General features: G+C 45.1%; 1 protein-coding gene across 2 annotated transcripts; it reads right to left on the reverse strand.

Annotated features, from left to right (window-relative positions):
* Positions 1-521: 521 nt before the first annotated feature.
* On the reverse strand, positions 522-16,982 carry LOC128421504 (N-acylethanolamine-hydrolyzing acid amidase-like). 2 transcript variants are annotated; one of them, XM_053404401.1, is made up of 11 exons: positions 16,726-16,982; positions 14,538-14,702; positions 12,980-13,106; positions 12,196-12,286; positions 10,582-10,658; positions 7,735-7,907; positions 6,238-6,300; positions 5,545-5,611; positions 4,304-4,332; positions 2,820-2,901; positions 522-847 (listed from the first exon to the last, which is right to left on the reverse strand). In XM_053404401.1, exons 1-10 carry the CDS (start codon positions 16,956-16,958, stop codon positions 2,826-2,828), a joined length of 1,101 nt encoding a protein of 366 aa, XP_053260376.1. In that variant the 5' UTR covers positions 16,959-16,982; the 3' UTR covers positions 522-847; positions 2,820-2,825. The 2 variants fall into 2 exon arrangements, with proteins under 2 accessions (XP_053260376.1, XP_053260377.1); XM_053404402.1 differs by lacking the exon at positions 522-847 and having other exon boundaries at positions 2,852-2,901; positions 6,216-6,300.
* Between the last annotated feature and the right edge of the window lie 1,377 nt (positions 16,983-18,359).

An 18,359-nucleotide genomic window follows, 5' to 3' on the forward strand; every position in this document is an offset into this window, starting at 1 on the left:
CTGCTTACCAATCATTTTGCAAGAGCAGAAAAAAGGCACTAGTAAGTTAAAATGTTTTTGGTCTTATAAATTCAGTACATTATTAATGACTTTATACACCGGGAGGTGGGGGCTGCTGGGGTATCCTCAGTGAGTCTCCTTAGCCTACAAAAGAAGGAGATGTGCAAAATGGGAATTTTCTTCCACAGCATCTTTCTAAAGTGTCCCATGCAAAGTGAAAAAACCAGTATCATCTGCTGAAAAACATACGAAGACGGAACTAATAATGCTCCACTCTGTTGCAGTTCTGTTTCAGTATGGTCAGCGCTCCTCTGTATATGAGGGAGGAATGATTTCAGGTTCTGTACAGTCAACTGCACCCAGTGAGTGACCCTTTAACTCACAAATATTGTACAGGACAACACAGGCTGTTATTACAGCAGACAAATTATCTTCAGCAACTGGGAGTTTGCATGTGAGACAGCATCCCTTAAAGCAACCAAATTGTGCACCTATTAAAACCGTGGCTGAATAGCATTGGGGGGGCGCACTCTATGATTCCATCAACCCCTTCTTCTCCGAGGTATGTGTTTGCCGTGAATTGGTACAGCAGGGTTTCCAGACACAAATACCCACATCCATTTCCTTGGCAAGGTGCAGTTTGCAGAAATGAAGGCATCGCGGTTTTCGCCACTCCTGCTAACTTCCAGACTGATAAAAAGTTTACACTGGTGTCTTTGTTCCTTGTAATGGGAATGGAATGATGGTTTTTCCTATTAGTGTGTTGATCTGATTTGTCCTGGGATAGCATCTACCACACCGATGCAGTGGGGGAAGCCCGTTTCCCCCCCACAAATTGCTCCATGATCTGCACAAAGACCAGAATAAAAAAAAGAAAGATAACTAAAATCAGTGCCCTGCTACTGTTAAGCCGACATGCATCTGTAACACATGGCAATTCTGTAATGAGCTGCAACTTTTGGTAGGTTGTCTCCCAGCTGTGGGAAGTGATCCATGAGAGGCAGTCAAGTACAACATTCCTTGTAATGCTAGAGTAGACATGCAAGCGAATGTTTGGTCCAGCCAGTCGAAACTTCCTGTTCCTCTGGGCTCCAGCATCCTTCCTTCTGCATGTGATAGAAGGTAGGTGTGACCTAACCTGTCCAGGTAACAAAAGGACAAGTCACACAGCACCCTTCCCTTCTTTTTGACTTCCTTCTTCGTTTGAGCAGCTTTTGGTTATGACTGCTCTGCTAGCTCTCAGCTGGCAGAAGCACTGGGATTATTCCCCCATATGGGGTAGATCCACATGTACATATTTGGTCCAGTGCCGAGGGCCTTCTGGTGGTTCCCTCACTGCGAGAAGCCAAGTTACAGGGAACCAGGCAGAGGGCCTTCTTGGTAGTGGCACCCGCCCTGTGGAACCCTTCAGATGTCAAGGAAATAAACAACTATCTGACTTTTAGAAGACATCTGGAGGCAGCCCTGTTTAGGGAAGCTTTTAATGTTTAACAGACCACTGTATTTTAATCTTTGTTGGAAGCTGCCCAGAGTGGCTGGGGAAACCCAGCCAGATGGGCGGGGTATTAATTAATAATAATAATAATTACTACTAAGTCTGCCTTCAGGAATCCAACTGTGAACTGATGTGAGAAACTTCTTTTATTGACTTTTAGTAAGATTGTGGTGCCTTTATTCTTTTAAGAGGGATTCAAGGAAACTTATTAGGAACATAAATTCAATCTGAGACAGACTGAATTGTGTAATAGTGAGAGGCTCACACGAGCCTGCAACCAGCTATCTGCTGTGCATGTAAAAAGGGGAATGTAACTCTGCAATGCAAAGGAACTTGCTAGCACAAGTTAAGAAGGACATTAATAAACAATATGTCCCCTCCTGCCACCCTGAACATTCCCACACCAGCTTCACAAACTGGCTCAGTAGCAGATGTCTGATAGCAAACCAAAACTCCAGGACCACATTTGCCATGGTGGATATCCCAACATGAAACTGAATAGCCACTTCTCTCTAGCAGGGCACATTGGACAGCCACAAAATTCCTGGGTTTTCCCCTGCAGATATCGCTTCCTGCATTGCTGAAGAGGATATCAAAGAAGGTCTGATCTCAAAGAGGGCGGCTCATTCAGAGGTTTTTAATTCAGCGTTCATCAACCCACAATATCATGACGAAGTTCTCTTATCAGGCAGAGCCTGATGGATAAACAGGCAGTCAGACAAGGGTTTTCCCTTTCTTTCCTTTTCCAGTTGGGGTAGTTCTCTATTACTGGGGGCATAAAATAAGCTTGCGTTTCCGGGAAAATAAGAAAATGAGAGACTTTGAATACCGAGCTTTCTGGCCAGCACAAAGCAGTTAAATGCCAGGAATTGCAAGCAGGAATGTTGGAGAATTCCTCTAAAAACACAAACGGGAGCAGAGATTGCCACTGGCTGCTTATTTGCTCCATGTCTGGAACTAAAATCAATCCAGTGAATATAATCAGAATTTTCTGGTGTCGTTGGCTTTCAGTGTGCAAATGATATGTAATTAGTTACGACCCACCCGCTTAATTTGCATTGTGTTTCCTTGGCACTGAAATGGATGGGGTGCAATAACGTAATTAAGCAAATGATGTAGTTTTGCTACAGAGGACAGCAAGATAGATCCTGTGGGCTTTGGCAGAAGAACTGCTGCAAAATGTAAACAGTATTGCATGTGACGAATGCAAGGTGGAACGAAAACCCTCTTACATCCCTTATTGTAAGCCGGAAATGCCGGGTATTTGGATGGGTGTCTGAACTCCTATTCCAAATGACAATCTGCATTAAATATCAGAACTTACATGTTTTCACACCAAGTTCCTGATCCGTGTCATGTACTTGCCAGGGGTTGCAGCACTCATTACGGTGGTGTAAACTGTTCCCCTGGTAAAGAATAGGAAACGAATTGTGTCATGGTATATACCAGGGACGTCCAACTCCCAAGAGACTGTGATCTATTCACAGAATTGTTGAGATTTTTTTAGGGAGGAAAGTCCCGTTTTGGGGGGTTCAGGTCAAAGATACTCTTTTGCCACCGCAAAGGAAAGGGAGTCCACGATCGACTGCAATCTACCAAAACCTTCCAGCCCTGTTTAGGGAAGCTTTTAATGTTTGATGTATCACAGCATTTTAATATTCTTTTGGAAGCCGCCCAGAGTGGCTGGGGAAACCCAGCCAGATCGGTAGGGTATAAATAATAAATTATTATTATTATTATTATTATCATCAACCAGTCAATCACGATCAACCTGTTGGACATCCCTGGTATATACTGTCGAATGGCACCCCAATCTCTGAGCACCGTGAGATTCCAGGTGTTCCAGGTGCTTATCCAGCATTTGGTTTCCTTGAAATGAGGGACAGCAGAGACTGTACAACCTACGATGGAGAGGCTCACAGTACAGTGGGACCTCAGGTTACATACACTTCAGGTTACATACGCTTAGGTTACAGACTCCACTAACCCAGAAATAGTACCTCGGGTTAAGAACTTTGCTTCAGGATGAGCAGAAATCGTGCAGTGGCGGTGCAGCGACAGCAGGAGGCCCTATTAGCTAAAGTGGTGCTTCAGGTTAAGAACAGTTTCAGGTTAAGAACAAACCTCCAGAACGAATTAAGTTCTTAACCCGAGGTACCACTGTATTAATGCCCCAAAAGCGTCTTACTTCTGCCATAGCCACAGTCTTGGATCCAGCAGAAACCAGGCATGGCTTTGCCTCTCCACTGCCCAGCCTACAGCCTGCTTCCAGAGCACACATTCCACTCTGGCTTTTGTCCTTCGAACTACCAGCAAGGCAAGAGAGGGGCCCCCACCTATTTGCCCTCTGGCACAGAGCCATTTCCTTTGTTACCTTAGCGACCCATACTTAAGGGACCGTAATGGCCCTTGCCTGGCTAATTCAACAGCTGGATCCTTGCTGGATCCCAGGAATTAAAAGGGACTCCATCATACAACCTCATCTGGCTTGGTGCCCTTGAAATGCTGCTGCATTGCAGCTCCCATCATCACGCTGGCTGGGGGCTCATGGGAGTTGTAGTCCAGCAACATCTGGAGGGCGCCATGTCAGCTAGTCCTGCCATAGAGATATTGATAGGCCAGCCTCCAGGTGTTGCTGAACTACAAGTCCCATAATGCCTAGCCATTAGCCATGCTTGCAACGGCTGATGGGATTTGCAGTCCAACAACATTTGGTGGGTGGGGCAAAGGTTCCCCATCTGAGACCTAAAGGAAGGCGGGCAGAGTGGAATCCAAACCTATTATAGAAAGAACACAAACAAAACTTACTCATTTAAGACTGGATAGACTGATAATACCTGGAAAAAACCAAAATGAAATGAAAGGAGTCCATTTATTTATGTATTTAAAAGCATTTCTAAATAGCTGAACCTTTCAAAACGCTGATGGGGGTTATATTCCGAGGCACCACATGCACCAGTGAAATCCTGTATATTTGAAAGACATTTGAAAAAGCCTGCAGGCACCCTGCCCCATCCTGCCTCTTTCTTAAAGCTTTTGAGTCACTTCTGGGTTCAGTGTGTTGTGCTTATACACGGTAGCTCATAAATGAAGGGTTTCCCTGTAACAACAGGGTGTAATTTTGTGGGCCATGGAAAGCCTGGGCAAAAAGAAAGGCCTTTACAAGACACACAAAGCAACTGATGGATGGTAGTTTAGGTATGCCAAAAGGAAGGGCCTCTCTGAGTACAGGGGCAATGGCACCTGTATGTGTCAGGGACTGTGCTGAGGAGGCGTGTGCTGAAGAGGAATGGTGGGAGTCTCCCCCTCCCGCTCCCCCTGCTCTGGATTTTGAATTTTCCTAGGAGCAGAGGACAGTGTAGATTTGGAACAGTGGTTTGCAGAGGGGCATAGTTCAGAAGGCAGAAGCTGGGAAATACTGAGGGGAACAGCTAGGAGAAGAAACACGGGAAGAGAGAGGGTTAACAGATTCACCGTCTCTGGGCAGCATTCACACACATTCACACACACACACACGTGTCTCCAAAGTCATTGAGAGCTCAGAAAGTGTCAGCACAGAAAGCACAGAGGGTACAAGCTCAGATTACAAGATGTAGGAGTGGCGTAGACTAATAGGGATGGAGGGGGTGTTAGCCTTAACTGGGAGCACCGCCATTCTGGGAGATGTGTTCTTTTTCTCTCACTGTGATTATTAAAGTTTCTAACTGGTAAGAAGACTCCTTTTCCTTTCTTCTGCTTATCTGCTGTCACAGGGGAGGAAGCAGGTTCCCTGAAGCCTGACATTTCCAAAGGCACCCCAAGAGGTAATCGCTCAACCCCTGAACTGAAATTAGACATGAAAGAAGCACTGCGTTGCAGCCAATACAATATGCTGTGGTGTGTGATTGTTTGTGTGTGTGTGTGTGTGTGTTACCCCCAAAAGGTTCTCGTTTGCAAATGTGGCAAACCTTGAAAAATCCCAAGAGAGAACTCTCCTAGCATAAAGACCTCAAAAAAAGCGAGTTTTGTTTTGTTTATAAAATGAGCAGGATGTAAAACAGAAGACTTACTCTGTAGAGAGACTCGAGATTAATATTCTTCTGTCCGGTGGCATTCAGCGCTTTCATGGCTTGGGTTCTGCAGAGTAAAAATAAAACCATTTCATACCGGAGGTAAGAGGTGTTGGAGTGTTTTGCGATTCTCCTTGTCCATGCAAAAATAAAATAATAAAAGAACAGCAGTCTTGCTCTGTGAGATCCGTTTCGATTGACGCAGCCTGACAACCCTAAGGTAAAGGGACCCCTGACCATTAGGTCCAGTCATGACCGTCTCTGGGGTTGCAGCACTCATCTCGCTTTATTGGCTGAGGGAGCCGGCATGCCGGCCAGCACGACTAAGCCGCTTCTGGCGAACCAGAGCAGTGCACAGAAACACTGTTTACCTTCCCGCCAGAGCGGTACCTATTTATCTACTTGCACTTTGATGTGCTTTTCAACTGCTAGGTTGGCAGGAGCAGGGACTGAGCAACGGGAGCTCACCGCATCACGGGAATTCGAACCACCGACCTTCTGATCGGCAAGTCCTAGGCTCTGTGGTTTAACCCACAGCGCCACCCGCATCCCTCTGACAACCCTACCTATGCACAAAAGGGAGATATTCCAACTGTGGAAGTATAACAAAGTATGCATATACAGTTCCTTTTCTTCTTTCTTTAAAATAAGATAATCTTGACACAATTTACCTCCCAGCAAAACATACGGTACCTTCGATGATCTAGAGGAGGAGGTGTTGTCCAGTGATCGTAGTTTGTCTCTATCCGGTACCACCTACATAAAATGAACATTAAAACTGTATCACTATATCCTTTGCCATATGGGTATAAGGTACTTTTTTTTTTTTAAGGGGGGGATTTAGTTCCCTCAAAAGGCTTTTCAGGCCTACTATCTGTAAGGTCTAGAACATTCATTGGTTCAAGCCACTAAAATTAAGGAACAAGATCCCGTGAGGTCCATTAATTTCAGCGGGTGTTCTCTGAGCAAAACTTAAGTTGATTACCACACTACTTGAAGGTCCTTTTTGTATTTTGTTACCCAGAATACCTGTGTTGTTTCTGCTGTATTCATGATGAGAGCTGTGGTTACTGTAAGTAAAACATTTTAACTTACTAAAGGTTGTAGTCTATTCACTCCGAGAGGGATAGAGGAGGGGGAAGAATTGTAAGCGCTTAATACTGGGACATTGTACGCAGAATCTGGCGACCATCCAGGTCATCTTCTGATCTTTGCCTAACAGCAAAAGGTCAAATTTTTGCTTTTGCGGGAGGTCTGCGAGCCTCACCAGTAGGGGATCAATGATCTTACTACGTGCCTCTTCATAAAAGGGACATCTAAAGAACAAGTGTTCTGGGCTTCCTATCTCTCCCAATGGACAGGTGCAAAGTCTCTGAGCATACGGGACCCTTCTGAAGGCTCCGTCCAGGACTGGCGAGGGAAGAGCCAAGCTTCTGGTGAGTGTAAAGGCCCTTCTTGCATTTCTAGATACGAGAAAGAAGAGATATGCTGCCGGTGCGGCTATATGTCTCTCTCGATTTCTCCAATTTTATAGTCGGGGCACCTTGCGCAGTCCTGTTGTCTCTTGGTGTCTAATATTCTTTGCCTGACCGTAGCTTTTGCCTGGCCCAAGCCCAGACTTAGAAGGGCTTGAGGGGCAAAACCCAGTTTCTGGAGCGTGTTCAGAACTGCAGTCTGTCAGCCTGACTGGAATTGGTCACAGAGAATCAATGGGGCTATCCCGCGGGGGAGCAGATTCAATGTCAGCCATTTGCAGATTGATGTTCGGCAGATGCTAGCCTCCACTCTCATCATCATATGGTTTTGGTTTTGTTTGTTTTTGTTTGTTTTATCCTGGTCTGTGACCGTAATAAAGTTCATTCATACTGGGACATTTAAAGGTGTAACAATCTATATTCCCCGTGCTTTGCAAATAATGCATAGATTTGTGTTTTAAACTCTGCTGGGGGCTGTTTCGGCTAAAGAGTGAATCAGGCCCCGTACACTTGTTGAATTCAGGCAGTCAGACGTTTTTTCTCTGTGATTCCCCACACATGGGGGGAGCACTTCACAATTACTGGTGCTCCCCAGTTATTTATTTCCCAACACTCTGCCCTGCTCATAAGACACCAAGGGGCAATTATACCCCTCCATCTACAAATTCATAACTTGTTTCCTACAAAACCCAGGGTTACAAAATTTCATGCTTACCCTCCGGTCAGAGGATCCAAGGGCCAAATATCTACTGGACCGCTTCTCCTTCTCGTAATGACTGCCCCCTCCCCGGGCTTCGTTCCCCCAATGATGAAGTAGACGTTTGCTATAATCGGTGTCTTGGACAACATGAGAGCAGCGGTCTCAAAGGTCTCAGCTTCGCTCAAAACCTGCAGCAAAGCAGAAACAAGAGTGGGCATTTTGGACTGGGAGGTCCACACCCTGAGAGGTATAGCTGTCAACCTTCCCTTTTTTGGTGGGAAATTCCCTTATTTCAGCACCGTTTTCCACTGCTTCCCGCTGCTATCCCTGATTGTTAGATATCCCATAGACTGCCCCCGGGACAGGTGAGGTTGCTGATCCCTTATTTTCGAGGCTGCTGATCCCTTATTTTCAAATCTGAAAGTTGACAGCTATGCTGAGAGGCCTCCTGCTCTTTTAAGAGATGCGTAGAAGCAAGCTTCTCACCAGACAAAGCTTTTCCCATTGTGTTGCTATAGAGTTGGGAGAAGTCACAGAAGCCCCATTTTGGGGCTGGAGCTGGCAAACTGGCAAACATTTATCACACTGCATTACCTACAAGGCTCCAAAAGTAACTGAGTTGCTGCTTATCAGAATCCTGAAAACCTGAATTCCCATTTTAAGGAAGCAACCTTCTAGTCCTCATATTTCATAGAATCGTAGAAGAGACCTCTGTGCAATGCAGGAATCTCAACTAAAGCATCCTTTTTTTAAAAAATAATTTTATTAACAGGCCAATCACATCACATTGTTCAAATCACATTAGTTCCAAATTATACAGCCAAATTTTAATTTATTTATTTTTTAGGGTACCCATACATCAAGCTCGGCACGAGTCCAAAGTTCCGGATAACTCCAGGCATCACTTATTTTACTGCTTTAATTAGACAGTTCTATCCAGTTCAATCCGAATAGTCCTTTATTACGTTCTTCTTCATCTTGTTATCATATATTCCTTTCTTTGCGATCTCTGATGATTCTCACAAGCAGACTGAAAACTGACGTCTCTGTGTGGGTTTTGTACTCTTCAAAAGCCAGGGACAGCCTCTGTTCAGTTCTTCCATAAACAAAATTAAATTTCGGTCTGTCCTTTGTTTTTTCTCCGGCTAGCCAAATAAATCAGATAGATCAGGGGGCTCTGTCAGGTCCAACTTACATTCCAGTACTCCTTCTCTTTCAAACAGTCCTGATTCTCCTCCCCCTGTCCTCCTTTCTCCGGCAAGCCTGTCTTGGTGAGACGCCATTTTTAACTGCGTCATAAAAATTTCCTCTTTCTCGGCCTTTTGGCTCAGATCTTCTCTCCTGTTGTAATCCATTCCCACACAGTTCTTAAAGTCCTGCTTATGATTAATAAAAACGCGACAATCTTATTTCTTTCTGGGGTGAGGGGTTATTTTATCACATTATGCAAAAAGGAAAAAAGAGTCTTTTCCCCCACCCCCCCTTTGTTCCAAACATACAGTCTCCTAGTGTTAATTCATCAGAAGATTTACTTATCCATCCGTCACTCCCGATCACAGTGATCCATTAATCAGCAGCCTTATCGTCGAGCTTTACTTGATGTATGTGCTTCAGCCTTATTTCCAATCATAAATCTTCCAAATATAAATCCGAGCTGAAGCAACCAGCACACGCTAATTGGAATCGGCGTCAGGAAGAGCTGACTTCACCGAGGGCTTGTACCAAGTGTTCGGCACCCCCATCTCTCGGATCAGGGGGTGCATTGTGAACACCGCTGGCAAGACAGGGCGCCCCCATTATCCTGGGGGCGGGGGAAGGCTGCATACTTCCCATAGCAGCCCCTTAATTACCTCGATGGGTCAGAGAGATGTTATTGTCGGCCATCTTCCAACGCGCCACCTGGTGGCCCCTCAACTAAAGCAACCTTGATAGGTGGGCATCTGATATCTGCTTAAAAGCCTCCAAGGAAGGAAAGTTTGCAGAGCTAAGCTGAAAAGCACCAAGGGCAGAGTGCCGGAAACAGCTGGCAAGCAAAACAAGCCTCAGAATGATGTTTGTTCTTAACTGGCACATTTAGCAACCTGGAACAGGTTTCAACAGAGGATGCAAAGATTGTTGTTTAAGATCTGTGCTGATAAAAAGTGACTTCAAAGCTGAATGTCGTGACATCTGAAAGAAATTTACTTTTGCTGCAATGGTTTGAGTTCTATCAAGAAAACCGAGTGTTGTTGGTCTTGAAACGCATATTTTTAAGGACCCCACCCTCTATTCTTGCAATTGTGGTTTCTTTTAAACTGTTTTAAATGTTGCATTTTAAAGTGTTGGGACCTTCCCTGGGACCTCAGGGTGAAGGACAGGTAATAAATAAGCCCCTGCCTTAAGCCCCTGTCAAGGAAAAAGGTGGGGTATAAATAAATAAATTAAGATTAAATCATAATAATAATAATAATAATAATAATAATAACAATAATAATAATAATAGATTTGGAGGGCACCATGCTGGCTTCTCCTGCTCTCGGAAAAAACCCAAAACGAAACCATCTGTCACAGGAAGCAGGGAAAATATCTTAATAAATAAGAGAAATAAACTAAATGCACATTTCTCCCATTTGTAATCGCCCCCTCCACCCAAAAAAACCACCCTTGCAAATTCTTAGATGTACTGGGCAGGGACCATTCTTTTTCTGCGCTACACAAATTATAACATTTCTGAACCTTCACCACCCCTAGAACTATTTTACAAAGCAACGTTATCTGTTCAATTGTAAAAAGAGAGAGAAAAGACTAATGACATTTGGATTTTCAGCAACTTGGTGGTTAGTGAGTAATGAATCTGAAAAGAGCAAAACTTTGGCTACTTACGGTCCTGGCCAGCCAGCTGGCCGGAGAATTTCGATTCAGGAAAGTGGCAATTGCAGTCTCCCACCATGCGCTACGATCTATAAGAGCGTGTAAGGGGAAGAGAAACGCCTCATGAGAATCAGCCGTCACAAACATAGGCCGTTTCCTCCTATTGCTTCAGGGCTTAAGAGCTCCCATCCCAAATGGCCAGAATGAATATAAAAAGCATTTCTTCAAAGCAAAATAAAATCACAGAACAGACCATAGACAGAGTGGCAGTGCTTAGCTGGCGTCCTTCCACCTGCGTTATGGGGGTGTATTGATAGGGAGGAGGAGTAAGGGAGTGGCAAGGTCAACGTAGTGCAAACTTGCCAGCAGAGCCCACCTGGTGCTCCTGGCACTGCATAAGTTGCAGGCCTTGCCCCTCCTCCTCCTGGTACATCACAGCAAAGACAGTGACAGGAGGTCAGGTAAGCGCCGTCACCCTGCCTGCAGCGGCAGGACCAGGACCATTATTTTTGTTATTGCAATGTACTATACAGTGGTACCTCGGGTTGCATACGCTTCAGGTTACAGACTCCGCTAACCCAGAAATATTACCTCGGGTTAAGAACTTTGCTTCAGGATGAGAACAGAAATCGTGCTCCGGCGTGCAGCAGCAGCGGAAGGCCCCTTTAGCTAAAGTGGTGCTTCAGGTTAAGAACAGTTTCAGGTTAAGAACAGACCTCCGGAACGAATTAAGTTCTTAACCCGAGGTACCACTGTATACATTACCCAAGTACAGTTGTACCTTGGAAGTCGAACAGAATCTGTTCTGGAAGTCTGTTTGACTTTCGAAACGTTCGACTTCCAAAGCGCGGCTTCCGATTGGCTGCAGGAAGCTCCTGCAGCCAATTGGAAGCTGCGGAAGGCCCATCGGATGTTCAGCTTCCAAAAGAACATTCGAAAACTAGAACACTCACTTCCAGTTTTTGATCTTTCGGGAACCGGAACATTCGACTCCCAAGGCATTCGGGAGCCGATATATGACTGTATACTTCCGCAGACAGTTTTTCCGGGTCATGTGGCCAGAATGACTAAGCCGCTTCTGGTGAAACCAGAGCAGCGCACGGAAATGCCATTTACTTTCCTGCCGGAGCGGTACCTATTTATCTACTTGCACTGTGTGCTTTCAAACTGCTAGGCTGGCAGGAGCTGGGACTGAACAATGGGAGCTCACCCCGTCGCGGGGAATCGAACTGCCGACCTTTCGATCGGCAAGCCCAAGCGGCACAGTGGTTTAACCCAAAGCACCACCCGCACCGCGTATGAAGTGTACTATTTTCCAAATGTGGCCGTACTGATATGTATCACGGCTGTTGTACTGTGTTTTACTGTAATTTTCTGGTTTTAATTATGGTTTTCTCTCTTTAACGTTCTTTTAAATCTTTTTTTTTTTTAATCTACATTATGCTCCAGAATGTAAGCGGGGAGGGAATCAAAGTAGAGCTGACATGTAAGAATTCAACAAAATGGCAGCAAGACGCAAAATATGAACTGAACAATATACTGGAAACTGCACATGTGGGTTTTTTCCCCATGTAGGTTGTGGCAGAAATGTGATTCTTCTGTTCAGGAAGAATGAAATTTGCTTACCTCTTGCGTCTCCAGAAAATGTAAACTTATATGGACTTTGTCCTGTCCATATACCAACGTAGCCGAAAAATGTAGTGCCTCTGAATTTTACCTGAAAATAAAGAGGACACAGAATAGACTGTAGTTAACCTTAACTGCTTTTAATGCAAAGCACAACCCAAAACATGATCAGGTAAGTAATTTAACTTCAAGAAAACAGAGACCTTTATTTGAATGTAAACTGAGGCTCTAATAGTTAAAATGCTCAGGATTTAGGAAGAAAAGGTTAAAATTCGATCTCTCTCATTTACTAATGCAAAAAAACAACAACACAAAAAACCAATGAGGGAAAAGCTCCAAAAACATTATTATCTCTCTAGAGGTCACCTGCATTATTTGACTTTGCTAAAACCTTGACCATTGGGCCACAGTGTTTGTGGCTTCAACTATATGTGGGCTGCAAACATGTTGAACATTTAGAACACACCCCAAGATCCCTTTGAACTGCAGTTTATCCCCTCACACAGCTACAATTCCCCTTAGCAAACTACTGTTCCCAGAATCCTTTTGGGGGTGTCATGCACTTTAAATGTGCCAAGCTTATGCAGAAGTGAAAGCCTCCCCCCATCTCTGCCCTAGGCAGTCAGGTGTCTAAATCTCACACCTCACCTCCCTCCCTGGAAAATATGACGGACACTATTGCAGAATCCTGGATAATAGAGAATCTAAAAAGCAACCTGACAAAAATGCATGCTCCCTGTGCTTTTCGCAGTGATACTTAACTGCTGCCAAGAGCTTTCTATACCTGCCCATTCTTTAAAAAGTCCACATTTATGGTTGTCTTCTGAAAAATGTCCAGAAACGGTGCATCTAGATTCCGACCATGATAAATGCTCCCATTAGTGTCCTGAGCGATGATACTGGTGCAGTATCTGTGGGATAAGAAAACAAGACAGTGGCGTAGGAAAAGAGGACACTCACAAAGGTTCACAAAAAGAACATGTTTTCTCCGACGCTTTGTCCAGAAAACAAGCACGACGGAGGGCAAACAATGATGAGAGACTGAACCAAGGAGGGGTTCCCAAGAGGGGGAAGCTCAATTTCACACACTGATTTGATATAGCCAGCCAATTCTTTGGCTACGGACCTCTAGGAAGATTGCTTCTTCTAATAGAGAACTCAAATGGTGAGTGCCAACAGAAATGGGGCCAAAACCAAAGGGTTGTTGTTATGTACTGAGTTGAATAGGATCCACAGTGCAGCAGTCTGATTGGTCCTAGAACAATAGGATCCGAAATGCAGCAGTCTGATTGGTCCTAGAACAGTAGGATTCAGAATGCAGCAGTCTGATTGGTCCTAGAACAATAGGATACAGAATGCAGCAGTCTGATTGGTCCGCAGGAGCCACGCAATCCAGCTCCAGGTGGAAGTGAATCTGCAACCTGATTGGGCCACGGGAGAATCCCGGAATTAGCCAATCACGTGCAACCCATTATGTAAATAATGTATATAAAGCAGATATTTGGGGGGAACTTTCATTCCTCGCTACTATGAGCTGAATAAAGAGCATGAAATCCACACTTGACTCAGAGTATATTTCAGTTGTATTAGCATTGTCGTTAGAATTTGAAAGTTTGTCAGAGGACCTACCTACGTGCACACAAGTAGCTGGGAGTGTTTAATTCTGCCCAAATATTTTTAGAAACTAAAAAATATTGAGACCTTTAAATGGATAGTGCAATTTTATGAGTTTGGACCCGCCACGCCAAAAAAAACAGGTGAAGTCATGCCAAAGCCACATTTTGGTCCGCCATCTTGATTCAAAATGGCCCCTGGAATCCAAACATCAACAAAGACTGCCGCCTCCACCTTAGGAACCCTCATGCAGAGACTGATGCCAATATATTGAGAATCAGCTAAAGCGATGCTAAAGAAACAGAGAAAGTCACACTAATGTGCTGTTTTTGTCTGCCATATTGATTCAAAATGGCGGCCAGCATCCAACCACTGATGCAAAAGAATATTCCCATGCATTTTAGGTGTTGATATTTTAATGCTGATATTTTATTCTGCTCTGCTGTGATATTCTTTTATGTATTGTGCACTAATTAATTTTTTTTTAGAAAATTTATTTCCTCACTTGAAAGGCGCTCTGAGAACAGTGGCTGCAGAGCTTGTAAAGAGTTTTTAAATTAAAAAGAAATCTGAGCAAGTGTGTTTTTAAGTTTGCACAGACAGGGAAAACCCCACTTCTCCCCACACAACAGATGATTGTACTAATGTTTTCATTCATTTTCACTGATGGATAAAACAAACAAACAAAGATTCCTTGCATCTTCTTCACCAACATGAAGAACACTTACGTGGTAATTTCATAGGCCAAATTGAGGAGCAAGCCATCCCCAACGTTCAGCCCCAGGGCTTGGCAGAGTCCCCGGATCTCGCCTGCAAACGGCTGAGGGACAAAGGATTCTATTTCTTCCGCCAGAGGCCGGATAATCGCATGAACCCACTTAGGAACCACCTGGCTGGAATGAAAGACAAAAAAGCAAGTACATCAAATATCTAGAGGGCTGCTGGAACAAGCTTATTTGCTCCTACTCTGGGTGGTAGAACCCAACGGTGGCCACCTGGCTGCAGAATACAGTCATACCTCAGGTTACAGATGCTTCAGGTTGTGTGTTTTCAGGTTACGGACGCTCTGAAACCCGGAAGTACCGGTTACTTCCGGGTTTCGGCACTCGCAGAAGCGCTGAATCATAACCTACACATGTACAGACGCGGCGCTGCAGGTTGTGAACGTGCCTCCCGCATGGATCACGTTCGCAACCCGAGCGTCCACTTGGCCCCACTCTCTTGGGGCCCCCAAAAAAATGTAAAGGGAAAAAAACCTCTATGTACATTTCCAAAATACAGTGGTACCTCGGGTTACATACGCTTCAGGTTACATATGCTTCAGGTTACAGACTCCGCTAACCCAGAAATATTACCTCGGGTTAAGAACTTTGCTTCAGGATGAGAACAGAAATCGTGCAGCGGCGGCGCAGCGGCAGCAGGAAGCCCCATTAGCTAAAGTGGTGCTTCAGGTTAAGAACAGTTTCAGGTTAAGAACGGACCTCTGGAACGAATTAAGTACTTAACCAGAGGTACCACTGTATAAGATAAAAAACAAATAAAATAAAACCTACATACAGCAACAGTGTTTTGTGTTGTGTAGGCTCCTGTGATGTAAGTCATGGGCCCCACCTGCTAGCCGGCTCCCTAAAATATAACGGGTTTGCTCATTTCTATATATAGGGTGCCTACATTCTGCATGTGCAAATGGCCTTAGATACCTATTAGGTCCATAAATTACCATATAGTATTTTTTCAACACAAAAAACAGCAACAATTTGTTGTTGACCAAGGACAGCTGGACATAGAAAGGGCCCCATTACCTTCAGTAGTTTTAGGGCAGGGATGTCCAAAGTCTGTTTCGGGGGCCTAATCCAGCAGTTTATTTCCTGGGGTAAAATCCTTAAAAAAACCCTCAACAATTTAAATCCTAAAAAAGCACAACTTTCGTTGGCCCTTTGGTTGGCCCTCACAGCCCTTCACTTCATCAAATCTGGCCCTCTTTGAAAAAAGTTTGGGCACCACTGGCTTAGAGACTCGTAAAACCTAAATCCGGCCCTGCAGGTGAGTTTATCCGACGAAGACAGGGCTCTAGGGCAGGGGTCAGCAAACTTTTTCAGCAGGGGGACGGTCCACTGTCCCTCAGACCTAGTGGGGGGCTAGACCATATTTTGGGGAAAAAATAATGCATTTCTATGCCCCACAAATAACCCAGAGATGCATTTTAAATAAAAGCACACAATCTACTCATGTAAAAACTCCAGGCAGGCCCCACAAATAACCCAGAGATGCATTTTAAATAAAAGCACACATTCTACTCATGTAAAAACACGCTGATTCCTGGTCTGATCGCGGGCCGGATTTAGAAGGCGATTGGGCAGGATCCAGCCCCCGGGCCTTAGTTTGCCAACCCATGCAGTAGGATTGAGTGGAGACCAATAGTGCGTCGCGCGTGGCGCTGTGGGTTAAACTACAGAGCCTAGGACTTGCCAATCAGAAGGTAGGCGGTTCGAATCCCTGTGACGGGGTGAGCTCCCATTGCTTGGTCCCTGCTCCTGCCAACCTAGCAGTTCGAAAGCACGTCAAAGTGCAAGTAGATAAGTAGGTATCGCTCCAGCAGGAAGGTAAACGGTGTTTCCGTGCGCCGCTCTGGTTCGCCAGAAGTGGCTTAGTCATGCTGGCCACATGACCCGGAAGCTGTATGCTGGCTCCCTCAGCCAATAAAGCGAGATGAGCGCCGCAACCCCCGAGTTGGTCACGACTGGACCTAATGGTCAGGGGTCCCTTTAATAGTGCATCAAGCGGTCAAGCCCAGAGCTGGATCCGGCCACCCTCTTTCTGAAGTTAATGTTAATATGAACCAGGATTGCAAGGAAGGAAAAAGCAGCGGAGAGACTGACGCCCCCGACCCAAATCCCCCTCCCGGTTTGCACTCACTCTATGAGCTGCACGAAAGCCTCTCGGAGGAGCGCCGGGTCGAAGTGGAGGCGCAGGACCGGCAGCCAGCGCTCCTCGGGCGGGCTGTCCAAGCTGACATTGCAAAGCAAGGGCGCGGGCACCTCGGTCCTCGCCGGCCCCTGGGGGGCTGCAGCCCCACTGCACAGCAGCAGGAGCGGGAGGGCGAAAGGGAGCCGCGCAAACCCGCCCCGCCGGCGCAGCCCTCGCTCCATTGATGCGCGCGAGCAAAAGCGGCTCTTCAAAGAAGCCCGGGCTGCGCGTGGGAGGCGAGTTTAAGATTAGGGGAGGCGACCGGGGGCGGAGCCCGAAGAGAGAAAGTGCTCTAACAGCAACCAGGGACGCCGCTTTGCAATGTTTATTGCATAAGGGGATGTATAAACGCGTCTTCGGATCTCGGGGTGTGGCGAGAAAGCGCGGCTTGCCTAATAGCCGGCACATTTTTTTGCCTCTTTTTTATTTTGACAAAGTAATAATCATAAATAAATAAGAATAAAAATGCGCGCCCCACCACCGAGACCATTCCACTGTAACTTATCCAGCCTCCCAAAACTTCAACACCTGTTGCCACGGTTTGACCCCTTTCCGTTTTAGCAGTAGGGAGTCTACAAACACCTTCCATAGCTCCTCAAAATCATTTCTCCTGCGTATTCCTTAATGGCACGTGTTAATTTATCATCATTAATAGGTATATCCCGCACCTCTTTAGAGTCGGCACATTTTAAACCGCTTTGGGTTTTTTGCACTCCCACCCGCTTTAACAGCTGCGGGGTGGGCAGGCAGTAATTCAACAGGTGAAGTTTTCCACGGCATAGGGGTGGGCAGGCAGTAATTCAACAGGTGAAGCTTTCCACGGCATAGGGGTGGGCAGGCAGTAATTCAACAGGTGAAGTTTTCCACGGCATAGGGGTGGGCAGGCAGTAATTCAACAGGTGAAGCTTTCCACGGCATGGTTGGCGGCTCAAAGGCAGGAGGACCTTGCATTGAAAGGCAGGAAAGCAGCGGAGGGCAAGGTTTATCTGTTACTATTCAGCACAGGACGCAACTCTTCGCCTCCCCTCCCATAAAATATTTGATGGGGCCGCCCCACCCCCAGTGGATGGGCATTGCCATTCAAATGGCGTGTGTGCACCATGTCATGTGATCGATTATGTGGGGTGGGGCTTGCCTCCTCAATATCTGAAAATGGCAGATATTTTTGTGGCATTTCTATGATTTTATGCATTGTGATTGCCGTTATTTTTATTGATTGCAGTATAGTAATTCTTCATTGTAATTTTTAAGTGTAAACTGTTTATTGCTTTTTAATTTTACTGTTTACTATTATATTCTAATGGATTATTGAATATTGCTTTATTTAAGTCGTTTATTTTAAAGTTATTATGACTTATTTTTATTGGGTCAGATTGTTATTAGTTGCGTGAACTTTGCTGCCTATTTTGTTGTTTCTCCAGCTTGTAAATTGCCTTGTGCATAGTAATATAGAAAGGCAGAATACAAATTAAAAGTGAAATGAAAATAAAATAAAATAAATAATAATAATAATAATAATATAATGCACTTTGTTTTGTGCGGCTCTTCTGCTGAACTTAAGCCAGGGGTCAGTAAACTTTTTC

The sequence above is a fragment of the Podarcis raffonei genome, chromosome 9 (assembly GCF_027172205.1).
Source record: "Podarcis raffonei isolate rPodRaf1 chromosome 9, rPodRaf1.pri, whole genome shotgun sequence".
Taxonomy (NCBI): Eukaryota; Metazoa; Chordata; class Lepidosauria; order Squamata; family Lacertidae; genus Podarcis; species Podarcis raffonei.

Bases quoted from the DNA above. Each gene is read 5' to 3' on its own strand.
- LOC128421504 (XM_053404401.1), bottom strand. From the start codon at position 16,958: ATGGAGCGAGGGCTGCGCCGGCGGGGCGGGTTTGCGCGGCTCCCTTTC. The intron at 12,287-12,979 runs GTATAGAAAGCT...CTTTATTTTCAG, and splicing joins ACTTTTTAAAGAATGGGCAG to GTAAAATTCAGAGGCACTAC. The intron at 10,659-12,195 runs GTAAGCAAATTT...ACGCTCTTATAG, and splicing joins ATTTTCTGGAGACGCAAGAG to ATCGTAGCGCATGGTGGGAG.